At 38.8% G+C, this 15818-nt stretch overlaps 2 protein-coding genes across 2 annotated transcripts in view; both read right to left on the bottom strand.

Moving 5' to 3' along the window:
• The window catches only part of LOC114295151 (peroxisomal ATPase PEX1), a 33698-nt gene extending 18280 nt beyond the window's left edge, over positions 1-15418 (bottom strand). Inside the window, exons 1-4 of the mRNA XM_082885995.1 lie at positions 14986-15418; positions 13973-14146; positions 5032-5131; positions 7-489 (exon numbers count right to left, since the gene is read on the bottom strand). Coding sequence (XP_082742121.1) covers positions 7-489; positions 5032-5131; positions 13973-14146; positions 14986-15189 — 961 coding nt within the window. The 5' untranslated portion in view covers positions 15190-15418. The remainder of the gene's footprint in view (positions 1-6; positions 490-5031; positions 5132-13972; positions 14147-14985) is intronic.
• On the bottom strand, positions 3048-4068 carry LOC145798452 (uncharacterized). The gene has a single exon (XM_082885996.1). It carries the CDS (start codon positions 3935-3937, stop codon positions 3200-3202), a length of 738 nt encoding a protein of 245 aa, XP_082742122.1. The 5' UTR covers positions 3938-4068; the 3' UTR covers positions 3048-3199.
• Positions 15419-15818: the final 400 nt, after the last annotated feature.

The raw sequence follows: 15818 nt of genomic DNA, 5'->3' as shown, positions 1-15818 counted from the left end.
ACGTACATGAGCGTAAGCTTGCTCTTAAATATAGATGAAGAGACTTAGAAAGCATTACATGTCCTTTAGCCACCGATTCTGAAATCAAAAGATGAACAACTGCCTCACGACAATCCTTCTTGTTAGTTAGAATTCCACCATTAACTTGCTTCGCAGTAGAACTGTTTTTTAGAGTATCAGTTTCATGATCTTTAAATCTCTCCTTTGATAATAATCTGGGCATTATAACTACTGACTGAGAATCAAGTGAATAGTTTCTGGCTGTTTCTGGATGAATGAAGATGACAGAAGTGAGCACCACCCCCATCTCAACACCATTGATCTCACACTTGTGCATCAATCTACCATCCGGATCCTGGACACGCAGTAGTGCCTTTCCCATAGAGTGCTCCTTATTTGAAGATTGTGTGGAGGAATCCTCGTAAGAGTCATTGATTTTTTTCCGCCTCTTTGGAGCAACAGCAACTTCAGTACCCGGCACCAGTTGCACTACAAAAACATCACAAGTCAGACATAATTTTGCAATGCATGTATCTAATTGTAATAAAATACAAATGAAAATATGCAATGTGCAACATCTTGCTAGTCCTGAATTTAGAAGTTCATTATTCCCTTTGCCAAAGGTATTGCCCAAACCCTGGTGATTATTGTCTATTCGGTAAGCATCACAAAGCCACTTTTTGTTCCATTGCTAAAAGAAGATCAAAGTTGTCGAGTATAGTTTACTTTGATGTATGTGGTCCCGAAAAGATGGAGACATTAGATATCGATAGATATTTTATAACCTTTATTGATGATGTTTCATGAAAAGTGTGAGTGTATTTCATGAAGACAAAAGAGCGGGTGTTTCAGCATTTTCAGAGATTTCATGCCATGGTGGATAGAGGGACTGGAAAACTATTAAAGTGTATCCGTACAAATAATGGAGAAAAGTACACTTCTAATGAGTTTGAAGTATAGTATTGTAGAAATTTAATGTATAAAGAGAAATGATTGTATTATTGATACATATTGATATCTATTACAATGATTCATGATTCCTATATATAGAAGAGGGTGAGTGTGTAGTAGGTAAGGAGTAGGTGAAGTGGAGGTGGTAGTGGTGTAGTGGGTTAGGTTTAGTGGAGTAGGTTTAAGTGGGTGAAGTAGGTGGAGAGTAGGTGGATTTTAACAGCCCCCCGCAAACTCAAGGGGGATAGGAACTAACCAACTTGAGTTTGGAGAGAGTAACAAAACAAGAAAATACATAAAAATAAAAGAGGATAAGAGACACTGTATGGTCGTGTCAGACCATTGGTGAAGACACTGGATGGTGGTGTCATAACGTTGTAGAGGACACTGTATGGGGGTGTCATAACCATGTAGAGGACACTGTATGGTGGTGTCATAACGGTGTAGAGGACACTGGATGGCGGTGTCAGACCGATGTAGAAGACAGTTTATGGGGTCATGTCGGACCGTTGTAGCAGACACTGTGTGGTCGTGTCAGACCGATGTAGAAGACAGTTTATGGGGTCATGTCGGACCGATGTAGAAGACAGTTTACGGGGTCATGTCGGACCGTTGTAACAGACACTGTTGTGACAGTTGTTGTGACAGTTTACGGAGTCTTGCTGGACCCTTGTAGAAACTAACCGGAATCAATGTCGGGACAGTTTACTGAGTCTTGTCGGACCCTTGATGGAGCTAACCGGAATCAATGTCAGGACAGTTTACAGAGTCTTGTCGGACCCATGAAGGAGCTAACCGGAATCAATGTCGGGACAGTTTACAGAGTCTTGTCGGACCCTTAAAAAGTCGCACCCTCAAAAGGTGTGCCCAATCTTTCAAAAGGCGTGCCATCAAAAGGCGTGTCCAATCCATAAAAAGGCGTGCCATCAAAAGGCGTGCCATCAAAAAGGCGCGCCCAAAAGACGTGCCCGACAGAAAGCGTCGAGCCATCAAAAGGGGCGCCTGACACGCGGCGATGCACGTGATTGACAGAGCGCATGTCGGCCTCGTCGTCTCTGTCTTTATAAACCAAAGCGAAATCTGAGGCTTGGAAGCATAACAAACCAGTTGAAACCTCTTCGTTCTCTGTAACATTCTGTAACCAACCCTTCTCTGAAACACTCAGCAACCCAAAAACATGGCTTCTTCTTCCCGTTCAGCTACCCAGAACATAGCCTCTTCTTCCCGTGGTCTGCTCACTCTCTTTCCCGACCTCAACGAGTCAACAAGAGAGATAACTGGTGCGGTGGCCTGTGAACCTCAACCAAACACCTCTGGTTTTGCTCCGTTGAACTTTCCGATGCGGTCGGTGGAGCAAAAAATGGCAGTGCAAACGGATATTGAAGCTAATCAGTATACATTGAAGTCCTGTGTTGAAACTATGACTGCGGTCACAAACTTGTCGCACCGGCTGCAGAGTAGGACAAATGAGGTGCAGCAGTTAAACGCCCAACTGGCTCTGCTCCAACGCATGTATAAAGATGCGCGAGCAGAGATAAGTGTGCTAAAGGCAGAAAATAAGGAGCTGAAGCGGAAGGCCACCGTTATGTTCCGATTTGGAGGTCCGCCATATGCTGTAGTGGAGGAGCAGGGTGGAGTGATCGTGCCCAGTGGAGTGGGAAACACGGAGGCAACACCGTCAAGGGCCGCCCAGGACGGAGGCAAGAAGAAAAGACCGGCGGCAGAGTAGAGAAGAAAAATCCCACTGTGGGTGGGTGTTTGTTTGTTTTGTTTTGTTTTGTTTTGTTTTGTTTTTTTTTTTTTTTTTTTTTGTGTGTATGTGTAAAATTGTGATCGGGGTTAATCCCTGAGATGAATAAAATATGGGTGTATTGTGCAAATCCGAATGGCTGGAAGCTACAAGACTCAGCAGAAAAAATGAGAGGGAATGAATATATATATATATATATATATTTTTTTTTTAAAAGAAAAGATAAAAAGTTGAGGTTCAAGGAAAAGTTGAGCGGTGGAAAGAAGAAAAAGAAATATATATATATATATATATATAAGAAAAAAAATCAATGTGTTTCGTTTTCTTTTCAAAAGATGGAGTAAAATAATAAAATAAAAAAAAGAAAAAGAAAGTTGAGTGGGGAACAGGAGTGTGTGGAAAGAAAAAAGGAAAAAATATGGGTTGGAGAATCTGAGCATCGGAGAAGATGAGAGGAAAAGGAAGTGGAGTGGTATATGCCAAGTGGTACAGCAAAATCTACGTCCCAAACTTTGTTTCAGCGATGGAAAACATCAGTGTACAGATGAGAACATCTGGATTCGGAGTAGCTGTCACAGGAGAAACATAATCCCTCTTCTTAACAAACCGAGCAAAACCAAACAATCCCAATAGGAGCGTCCAGAAGGACAGCTCGGAGATGAAGTCTCTCACGGCTGCAAAACCGATTAAGCCAGCTACTGTAAGAAGGTATGGTTGGCTGTCTACAGAGTCTGGAACAGAAGCTTCAGCAATGGCAATTACGGAAGATACCAGCACGATGATCAGAGTCAGCTCTGGAATAGGAGTATATGCTATCACTGCTGAGTAGAAAGCTCGAATGGTGTAAAGTGTAGTTTCTATTCCTCTGATCAGAGAAGTTACTGGATCACCAATGAAATGGAAAATAAGGGCCAGTGCAAGTTTTAAGAGGTATCCCACGAACTGGGTAATGGTTGATAAAACCTTTTTCCAGTTGGACAACTCCCACAAGACTGTTCTCCAGGCATACAAAAGGAAAGCAAGAGCTATGAACCAAGGCCACCTAACAAGTGGGCTTGGGGCTTCCTTGGTCAAGGGCCTGAACCGGTCAGGCATGGTACTGTGCCCAGAGTGTACCCAGTAAAGGGTAGTAGAGAGGGATGATTGTGAAGAGGACAATTTCGAAGCTGCCGTTGCTGACTTGGATGACGCCGATGAAGGTGGTGATGATATTATAGCGAAAGTGACTTTCGACATGAATGAAGTGCCTACAAGGGTTCCACCAGATAGCCCTTTGGCACCTCAATGGTATAGACTAGAGCATCGGAAAGGTGAGACCAAGGTGAAAGGAGAGGACGTATGTGTTGAGGTCCGGCGGGCGGCCAAGGCGAGACTGCCGCCCGCCGGTGAAGCAGAATGACTAGGTTGTTAACCTTGCTCTGATACCATGTAGAAATTTAATGTATAAAGAGAAATGATTGTATTATTGATACATATTGATATCTATTACAATGATTCATGATTCCTATATATAGAAGAGGGTGAGTGTGTAGTAGGTAAGGAGTAGGTGAAGTGGAGGTGGTAGTGGTGTAGTGGGTTAGGTTTAGTGGAGTAGGTTTAAGTGGGTGAAGTAGGTGGAGAGTAGGTGGATTTTAACAAGTATACTAATCATGGTATCCGTCATGAGAAGAATGTTTCTAGCACCCCCACAGCACAATGATGTTGTAGAAAGGATGAACCATACCATTATGTAGAAAGTTAAACGCATGCTCAAAATGACTAAATTGCCCAAACCATTTTGGGGTAAAGTTGTTCACACTACCTGTTACCTAATCAATGGATCACCATCAACTCCCTAAATTTTGAGAAACCAGAAAGGGTTTGGTCCGGCAAGGATGTTTGTTACTCCAGCCTAGGAGTGTTTTGCTGCAAATCTTTTGCACATGTATCCAAGCAGCAGATATCGAAGCTTAAAGATAAAGTGCTCCATGTATTTTTGTGAGCGATGGAAATGAAGATTTTTGTTACAGGATGTGGGATCTAAAGAAGAGATGTATTTCATAAGAGCCAACCCTTGGCAGAAGCTCACATAACATAGGGTTCGTAGTGCTCCAGACCTCATTCCAAGTCATGCACCATCACTTGCACTCTGATTTTAAATTATTCAAAAGATGATAAACATGACCATCAGGTTGTGCCATTTACAAACAAAATAAAGTAGAATCACGTGTTGCTTCATGTATGAGGAAAGTGACAATCATCCAACACATGACCAGGTCTATCAGCTTAAGCATAACTACATAGCAAGTACGAGCATATAAATAACATGCAAGTGGTAGGTATCTTCTTACCTACTGGATTCTTAGGAAGGGTAGAAGCTACAAAAAACACAATGATAGTTCGACCATGCAACCACAAAGGAAATCTCATAGATTCATGAACAATCCCAACCTGCATGTTGTAACAGTTGCCTATCAGTAAAAAGTTTACAAAAAAATTTATATCAATGTTTAATTAAGGGGACAACTCTCCAGTACTTTCAACAGCATGGCTAAAAAAAACATATAAGTTTCAAGGGGAGAGAGAAAGGTACAAAAAAAAAATTCAACAGCATGGCTAAAAAAAAAATATAAGTTTCTAGGAGAGAGAGAGAAAGGTACCAAAAAAAAAAAAAAGGTAGCATATTATAAATTGTAACAATTTTAAATAACTCAAACAGCAGTTAACAGAACATGTGAAAGCTCAATTTTTTCCAGGTAGCATTTTTATTAGAGATATCACCAAAAATTAAGGGCACAAAGTGACGTATACAAAAATCCGTTTCATATAAATGTCCTGTAAAAATATATGTATTATTGATTGATATCTGATTGATTGTTCATATTCTGTATATTACAATTCCTATATATAGAGGAGAAGATGGTAGTGGAGTGTGTGATAGTGGAGGTGGTAGGTGTGGAGAAAGATAGTGGAGGTAGTAGGTGAGTGGTAAATTCTAACAGCCCCCCGCAAACTCAAGGAGGATAGAAACTAACCAACTTGAGTTTGAAGAGAGGAACAAAACAAGAAAATACATAAAAATAAAAAAAGATAGGAGACACTGCATGGTCGTGTCAGACCGTTGATGAAGACACTGAAAGGTGGTGCCATAACGTGGTAGAGGACACTGTATGGTGGTGTCAGACCGATGTAGAAGACAGTTTATGGGGTCATGTCGGACCGTTGTAGCAGACAATGTTGTGACAGTTGTTGTGACAGTTTACGGAGTCTTGCTGGACCCTTGTAGAAACTAACCGGAATCAATGTCGGGACAGTTTACAGAGTCTTGTCGGACCCTTGTAGAAACTAACCGGAATCAATGTCGGGACAGTTTACAGAGTCTTGTCGGACCCTTGTAGAAACTAACCGGAATCTATGTCGGGACAGTTTACAGAGTCTTGTCGGACCCTTGTAGAAACTAACCGGAATCAATGTCGGGACAGTTTACAGAGTCTTGTCGGACCCATAAAGGAGCTAACCGGAATCAATGTCGGGACAGTTTACAGAGTCTTGTCGGACCCCTTAAAAAATCGCATCCTCAAAAGGTGCGCCCAATTTTTCAAAAGGCGTGCCATCAAAAGGCGTGCCCAATCCATAAAAAGGCGTGCCATCAAAAGGCGTGTCCAATTCATCAAAAGGTGTGCCGGACATGATGGCGAGGCACGTGGGTGCCTTGGCTTGCGTGCCCGTTTGTCGGCTGGTGGCAAGAGGCGCGCGATGCGCGTGGCTGCCTCGGCTATAAGACGGAGGCTGAGGCTGAGGCAGAGAAAAGCTGCGAAAAAACCTCTGAAAAAAAAACTTCGTTGTGCTGAGAGAGAGAGTCTGAAAAACTCTGTTGCGAGAGATATTCTGTAACACTCTGTTGCCCAGAAAATGGCTTCGTCTTCCCGTGGTCTGCTCACTCTCTTTCCAGACCTTAACGAGTCAACAAGAGAGATAACTGGTGCGGGGGCCAGTGAACCTCAACCAAGCGCCCCAGGGTTTGCTCCGTTGAACTTTCCTATGCGGTCGGTGGAGCAAAAAATGGCAGTGCAAACTGACATTGAAGCCAATCAGTATACTTTGAAGTCCTGTGTGGAGACGATGACGGCAGTCACAAACTTGTCGCACCGGCTGCAAAGTAGAACAAATGAGGTGCAGCATTTAAACGGCCAACTGGCTCTGCTCCAGCGCATGTATAAGGATGCGCGAGCAGAGATAAGTGTGCTGAAGGCGGAAAATAAGGAGCTGAAGCGGAAGGCCACCGTGATGTTCCGATTTGGAGGGCCGCCATATGCTGCAGTGGAGGAGCAGGGAGTAGTGATCATGCCCAGTGGAGTGGGAAACACGGAGGCAACACCGGCAAGGGCCGCCCAAGACGGAGGCAAGAAGAAAAGACCGGCGGCAGAGTAGAGAAGAAAAATACCACCTGTGAATGTGGTTGTTTGTTTGTATTTTGTTTTTTTTTTTGTTTTTGTTTTTGTTTTTTTTTTTTGTTTTTTTTTATTTTTTTTTTATTTATAAAAATGTGATCGGGGTTGATCCCTGAGATGAATAAAATATGGTTTGGTGTGCAAAGTTATATGGTAGGAATGGAATGTGAAAAAAAGTAAAAATAATGTGAAAGAAAAATAAAGAAAGAAATAATAAGAATAAAGTTGAAATCAAAACAAAAAATGAGAGAAATAAGGAAAGTGGAATGTTTGTGGTGTGATATTGGTGGTGTTGTGTTGTAGAATAAGAAAAAGAAAAATAAAATAAAATAAAATAAAATAGATAAAAGACAATATTTTTGGAAGAGTGATTTGAGAAAGATCGGTTTGGTTTTTTTTTTTTTTTTGTTTTTTTTTGTTTTTTTTTTAATATATATATATATATATATTCTATATACTCTAGTGGGATGAATGATGAGTTGTAAGAAAAGATAGGAACAAATCCATGTGGGTTAGGAAATAGTGATGATAATATATTGTGGATGGTGGAGTTTGCCGACACATTCCTTTTCTGAAGATATGCATTCCAGCTCAAACCACTTCAATTAATTCACAAATCCCATCGTCACCCCACGTGATAGAAGACAAATTTGCAGCTGATTACCAACTCAACAAGCTCTCTCAGACAATACTTATCTTCTACTCTGCCTCCTCTGTAGCTTTGTGGTCTCTGACCCACCACCTCATAACCACCACCACCACCACCGCACACGGTGTCTCTTCGCCCCCTGTGAATTTCTTTCTCCGGCGAAGATGGTGACAGTGGAGGAAGTGAGGAGGGCACAGAGGGCCGAGGGACCCGTGATGGTGATGCCGATCGGGACGGGGACTCTGCCCAACTGCGTTGATCAGAGCACGTACCCAGATTACTACTTCCGCATTATTCACAGCGAGCATAAAACGGAGTTGAAAGAGAAGTTTCAGCGCATGTGTGACAAGTCCATGATTAAGAAGAGGTATATGTATTTGACAGGAAATTTTAAAAGAAAACCCAAATGTGTGTGCCTATATGGCACCTTCACTAGATGCTAGCCAAGACATGGTGGTTGTTGAAGTACCAAAACTAGGCAAAGTGGCTGCAACCAAGGCCATCAAAGAGTGGGGCCAGCCGAAGTCCAAAATCACCCACTTGGTTTTCTGCACCACCAGTGGCGTCGACTGAAAAGCCCAGCGAGGCACAAGAAAACTGACGCCGTAGACGACCGGCAGTCTGACAGGACTCCATCACCGGCGTCCCTCTCCACTAATCCTCAGTCATGGGTTCACCATGGTTGAGGCCGGTGTCTCATGATTCCGGGGTGAGTCGTCACGAACTGGTTTCCAGCAGCATTCACAGCTTGAGGCTGAACTTGAACCTGTGCCATCACTCCGGTGTTGAAGTAGCAAGGGCTTCCAGGTATTCAGACAAGAGATTGGAGGTTCAAATGATTGTTTGAGAGAAACAAGGATTGAAGCTTGCCTTTTAAGATACAGATTGTGCAGAGGAATTGAATGAGAAGGTGTGAGGAGGATGAAGAGGATAGAGAAGATGAAGAGAAGCCTCATAATAGGTTCGGAAGCAGCCATTAATGGAAGATTTGTTGAACTCAGAAGGTGGTGATTTTAAAGAATTCAACTGATCTGCCAGAGACACAGAGGAAGAGAGAGGTTTGAATTGGTTGAGATCCGGCGGGCGGTCAAGGCAAGGTTGCCGCCCGCCGGAAGGCGAAGAACACCAAGATCTTTAACCTTGCTCTGATACCATGTAAAAATATATGTATTATTGATTGATATCTGATTGATTGTTCATATTCTGTATATTACAATTCCTATATATAGAGGAGAAGATGGTAGTGGAGTGTGTGATAGTGGAGGTGGATGGTAGTGGAGTGTGTGATAGTGGAGGTGGTAGGTGTGGAGAAAGATAGTGGAGGTAGTAGGTGAGTGGTAAATTCTAACATGTCCCATATATGTGTTTACAGGGAAATACCGGACCCCCAAAAAATCAACAAAAGAATGCAAAGAGAAAGGAAAAGCAATTCTAAGCCAAAAATACTATGAGACAACTGACATTTCTCTCAAACAATGAATAAAACACTCCAAGCCTTCAAAATATTCATGTTCCCATATCTCCAAAAGCACCATGTCAAATATAAAGAGCAGCCTCCCAAGCCCTCCTATCTTTTCCTCTAGTTTACCTCTTCCCCCGCTCCAACAAGTAAATAGCTTCCTAACTATCATGAGCATCACCCATTCAACTTCAAACAATGGGAATACCAATCCCCAAATCTCTTGTACAATGCAACAATAGGAGGTAAGCACAATTCCTTGCTGCCCACATGAGCATAAAGCACCATTCCATCAAACTTTACCCCTCCCCAAATTAGCATCCAGTAAGAAGATAACATCTCAAGGTGTTGTCCATGTAGAAAAAGCCACCTTATTGCAATTTCAGCTATAAATCCAATTAAAACCAACCCCAAAAACCCACTATTGCTGTTGTCCCTAATCATTCTGCATCACTTGTACTAAGATCATAACTCCAAAAATAGGAAATATCATTATTTGAATAGTCCAAATAATCTAAACCCAACATAATGTAAGACTGAAAAATATAACTTGACAAAACACTGTAGCGACCCTAATTTTCTTAAGTCATGATTGATTATTATTATTATTACCTTATTTTATTTTTGGACTTCATTAATTGTTTGGTTACATGAGAATTTAATGTGATATTTAGTTAATTTAATATGTTGTTTAATTAATTTAATGTGATAGTTAATTATATATAATTAATTTGAATATTTATATATTATTATATTTTATATATAAAAAAACAATATATTTTATATATTGATAAAATATATATCATATTTATGTATGTTATATTTGTATAATATAAATATAATAGTAAATTAGATATAATGTACTATACCTGGGTTTAAACACAAAAGTGAAGTTCCAAGAGGAGAAGCAGCCACAAAGAGGGATTGAAAAAAAATAAATAAATAAATAAAATAAATAAATAAGGGCTCACAGCAACAAGTCGACAGAGAGAGAGACAGGGACGGCAGAGGAGAAAAGGAGAAAAAACGATTAGGGTTTTGGTGGCTCAATTAATTGTTTAAGTGATTCTTTGATCTTCAAAAAAATATAGTGAGTACAAAACCCACTTCCCTTAATTTATATTTAATTTGTTGTTTTTATTTATTTATATTTATTTGATATTGGTTTGATTTTGTATTTATATAAAGATGATAGATTGATTTTAATTATTTTAATTAGTTGTGTATGTCAGGTTTATGATTTTTATATATATTTATTTTATGATTGTAATCACACTCATGGATATATAAAATTAAAATAAACTTAGAATCCATAGATAAATTTCTTATACTTCACCATGACTCCATGGATTTATTTGAGTATTGGTGAGAAAGAGTGTATAAAAAAAAGTGTAGATTATGAGATTTATTTAAATGCCTTAAGCTTAACATTGTTATGTTTGTTCTCATGAGTAGATGAGAGATTTTGTATATATATATTGTTGCATCTTTTTCATGAGTAGACGAGTACTTTGATTTACGCGCGTACGTATATGCTAACCATACGGGGAGTGTGGGTCAAACTCGGGGCGATATCCCCGGGACAAATTTAGCTTTGGAGTAGTGTCAAATATACGGGAGGCACATGGGATATATGTGTAGGCCGGAAGTAAAGGGCCCAAGTGGTGGAATTAAGGTACAAAGAATTAAATATGAACTTCTTGGTATAGGTTGAATTGCTTTGATTTATACATCTCAAAAAATAGTAAACCACCTTGATAAGTTATGAAATTTGGGCAGAGGCGTGTATATGTAATTCTTGACAATTTTTGTATTTTAACTTTGTGCTAAAAAGATCAATTAGAATCTGTAATCGGTTGATCTTGTTTACAATAGTTTTTATTCATTTTAGCAATGCAAATTTTAAATGCTGTTTTAACCCACGAAACGAGCTCATTTTTATTTCGCATAAACTGAAGTAAAACATTATTCTAAACACTTTTCGTGTTTTGAACTTTTCTCAAAAAAATCATCTTAAGGCAGTTTCTTTCAGTTTTTAGTTCCAGATTTTTTGATCGAATTTCGTCTATATTCTTCTATTAAGTTTTTCTCCCAACCTGTTCAGTTTCTACTAAATTCGTCCACGTCCCTTTTAGTAAATTCGATTTTGTACAACTTTTGTTCTTTGAGTTTTGGTCAATTCGAATTATTTAAACATGAAACAGGGCGTTTTTATACTTCTTTAGTAATTGACTTATGATTAAATTATACTAACTTTACTTTTTTTTTTAACTTTTTATGCAGGGCTGACCCACCATATTTTTATTTTTATTTCATTTATTTTATACTCAATTTATATTTAGTTGTACGGGCAATAAACTAAATGTCACCGTATCTCGGGAAATTATCTATTCGTTTCGGTGCGGATGGAACTACTTGTCTTGTCCCGTAACAATAATTAAATGTACTTTTGTTTGTATCTGGTAGACACGTGGGTATCAAATCTTATACTCATATTAGTATACTTATATATTGATCCGTTTTGTCTTTTGGCAACTCAGGTGCGTTCTGTTTGAACACAGCCGAACTTCCTTTGCAAGATTAGTTAGGGCTACAGTGGTGACGAGAAATAACTATGCTCGTAGGACATGTCTTTCAGACTTCTTTTATTTTTTTGGAGTTTAGGATTGATATTAGTTTATTTAATTTTTTTTTTTTTTTTTTTACCTTAGTATTTTGACAATTTGACAATGAGGGTTATTTTTCAACTTTACATTATTTAAGTTATTTTGACTAGTTGCTGTTACTTTAATGTTGGAGGTGTTGGATAGTTATAAATCTATGATGGATAGTTTGGTTGGCGTTTATTATTATTATTTTTTTTATATCCCTCGTTTTTTTTAAGCATTGAATTTACTTAAACCTTATGGTGACAAGAACATTTAGGCTGTGTTTGGTTGTGCTTTTGAAACGTGATTCTACACCTGTGTTTCAGTATAATGTTTGTTTAGGATTTTGTAATCACGTTTCAAAAGCTCTGCTGAGAGCTCTGTACCAAATCTGTCTCAGCCGCTCTTTTGCTCTGTTTTTTTTTTCAAAATTTTTGCTAAGGGGACGTCCGGCCGGTCGTCCGGCCGGTTGACCGGCCGGCTGTCCGGAACAGTAATTTTTTTTTTTTTTTTTTTTTTTTTTGCAATTGATTTATATAATCGGAAAAAATATTTTCTGAAATTTTTTTAATTTTTTATGTGCTTTAAAATAATTTTGAATTGTATGTTTAGTTATGAGTTGTAAATTTTTGTATCACATATCAAATGTCACATCAATAATTCCCCACTCAAATCAAACCTCTTTTCCAAAACTATTTTCAAAACTCTTTACCAAACAAATTTTCTACACTCAAATCATAACTCCACAACACACAAACTCAAAATACAACCCATACTCTCAAATCACATTTACAAAACTCTACCAAACGCTACCTTAGTTTTTTTGTTTCACCCCTAGGATTTGGATGATGGAATATTAATTAGGGTTTAATCCTAATTTAATATTTAATTGTCCAAATTTTGGGACGTGACAGTATATTGTAAGGTCCCGGTATCCCACATCGGGAATGGAAAAGGAATTCCTAGGTTATAAAAGTAAAAACCTGGACCCTTATATAGCATTGAGGCCTTTTCCCGGGTGGTGAAATCCTTAGTAGAACTCTCCAGTTAAGCGTGCTTAGGCTGGAGCAATTCTAGGATGGGTGACCCACTGAAAAGAATAAAATCCGTGCGGGCGTAAGCACAAAGCGGACAATATCGATGACGTGTGAAGGGCTGGGGCGTTACAAATGGTATCAGAGCCGACTCTCTGGAGTACCGAGTGTGGGCCCCTGGCGTCTCTCGATGCATGTGGGCGGGCTTGTGAGCTGGCAGGCTATTGCACAGGGACGTGCAGCCCTAAAGGGAAGTGATTGTAAGGTCCCGGTGTCCCACATCGGGAATGGAGGGAGAGTTCCTAAGCTATAAAAGTAAAAACCTAAACCCTTATATAGCATTGAGGCCTTTTTCCAGGTGGTGAAATCCCTAACAGAACTCCCTAGTTAAGCGTGCTTAGGCTAGAGCAGTTCTGGGATGGGTGACCCCCTGGAAAGAACAAATCCGTGCGGGTATGGCCCAAAGCGGACAATATCGATGACGTGTGAAGGGGTTGAGGCGTTACAAACACTACCTGTAGACCAAACCTACAGCCTTGTCTAAATATGGAACTCACCAAAATAACCCCAACTCATAAGACCTAATAAAACATATATTTAAAAAACTAGCAAACAGCCAACTTATATGAGACACAAAATTCGGACTCAAACTCACCATAAACTTCATTAGCCAAAACCCAAAATATGGTCTATACAAAATTCCAGACTTGACCTCTTTCTTGTTCGATTACATCAATCCTTCTTCTTCAACTGCTTTCTTTAACAGCAACATTCCTGTTTATGGATTCACTATTTACAACCATCAAAGAGCCCCAGGCTCATTACCAAACCCTAGCCTAGTAAGCCCCTTCTCCTACCTTTTAACATTTAATCTAACACCCACTCCCTAAAATTCTTTCTTTACAGAATTTCCTGCAACTGTTAAATCTGAAAGCTCCATGACCAACTACTTTAAAAACCAAACTTTTTAAACCCCTTCAAAAGCCCAAAGCCTATGACCTCTAACTTATCTACTCAAACCCCAAATCAACAAATCTTAGCCATTTTTCACCTGATTTAGAATAGCTGCCTCTGCATGCTCCGAATTAAGCTCCAAAACTTCCCAATCATCTTCGGTGTGGGGTTCTATCGTGACCAGAGTAGCTTTAGGAAGATTAGCAACAGCTCGCACTTGAACAGTAGTATGATCTGGCAGACAAATGCATTCTGCATATTGTTGAGCAATCTACATTCGCATTTAAAGAAAATAAAATAAATGAGAAAATTTACTTATAAGAGCTCTTACCAATATAGAAACCGAGAAACATCATTGTATGAAACCTAGTGAAAACAATGCAGTACATTTTCTTTCATAAACAAACTGAGTGTTTCCATCTTGATTGTCTTATATGATAGTTGAAGAAGATGCACACGCAATACATGTGTTTCATGCACATTTTGACAAAAATTATTCTAGACAGTTTTCCATGTTTTGCAAAAATTGAAGTTAAAGAAACAACTAAAAAATGGCAGTGTGATGAACTCAACCTGGGTCTGATACCAAAATGGTTTAGAAGCAAAATAAGAAGAAGAAGTAATTTAATAAATAAATAAATAAACTAGAAATAAAACTAGAAAATGAAATATAAAGAAAAAGAATAATAAAATCCCTAAATTATGTAATTGCTTTGTCATCCGATACCTGTGTTTCATTCAAAACTCATGACTGACTCCATCATCAGAATTTTCTAAAAAGGAAAACTAGTTTCTGAAACTGAAAGTAAAGGCAAATAGTTTTTTTTTTTTTGGGACCTAGTAGGAGCACAAAACTAGCAAATCAAAACCTGAAGATATTCAGTTGACGACATTGAAACTCAATTGTATATCAAACAAAACAAAAGATAGTAGCAAAGCTAATGTATTTACTTGTAAAGATACTTGGGGAAAAAACCCCACAAGTAAAAAATTTGAAATTCAGAAAAGACGTAGTATTTGAAAACAAACTACATAAATAATAACAAAGACCAAAAAAACAATCAAAATGAAGTTTAAATTGAGGAATAAGATATAGAGGTAGGTAGGTACCTCAATTGAGGAGGAAGAAGAAGCAGAGCCAGACCAGGCAACATGCCAGAGATGTTGGTTGGGAGAGCGAAGCTCGAGTGCGAGAAAGTGGGGGAGAGACCCTGAGGAGCGAGTTTGCTGTAGGGTTTGAAGGAGAAGCAGCGGGAGAGAGACGAAGCAGCTCTCAATCCCTGCAACTACTCTCACCTCCAACTCCATCTCCATCTCTAGTCTCTACTACTACTACCACTACTAATTCACTAAGTCAACCCTAAACCCCTACCAAACCCACGCCCAAATCAATCAATAGTCTGTCTTTCCTCTAAGTTAACACAACCCTCCTCCCTCCTCGCGGAGCACTGTCCCTCTGTCTGGGGAGAGAGATAGAGAGAGAGAGAGAGAGACTGACGAAGGAGGATATCTGATGATGAACAAATTGTTTGGTAAAAAATTCGCTTTTTTGCTTTTTTTTTTATTTAAAAAAAATAAAGAAAATAACTTTTTTATTTAAAAAAAAAAAGAAAAAAAATAAGTAAGAGAAAAAATAAAAAATAATGTGACCCCAAAAAAAGTTAATAAGTCAAAAAAAAAAAAAAACTTTTTAACTTTAATTGTTAAAAAGATGGCCAATTTTCCTTACAGGCTATTGGGAAAAAAAAAATAAAATATTTGGCTAATTACTAAGGTGCCGTTTGGTAACACTTAGGGTGTGTTTGGTAACGTTTACGTTTTCAGTTTATATTTACAAAAATTTTATAAACTGGTTTTTGTTTATTTTTTGTTTATTTTTAAGAAAACATAAACTACAAATGCGTTTGGTAATTGACAAAATGTTTAAAAAATTTTAAAAATAT

This window comes from Camellia sinensis, chromosome 9, assembly GCF_055761805.1.
Source record: "Camellia sinensis isolate YWXY chromosome 9, ASM5576180v1, whole genome shotgun sequence".
In the NCBI taxonomy this organism is placed as follows: Eukaryota; Viridiplantae; Streptophyta; class Magnoliopsida; order Ericales; family Theaceae; genus Camellia; species Camellia sinensis.
Note: the sequence above shows the minus strand (reverse complement) of the source record. Positions and strands in the feature narration are given on the sequence as shown.

What these genes read in the sequence shown, in the direction of transcription:
- LOC145798452 (XM_082885996.1), bottom strand. Translation starts at nt 3,937, where the DNA reads ATGTCGAAAGTCACTTTCGCTATAATATCATCACCACCTTCATCGGCG.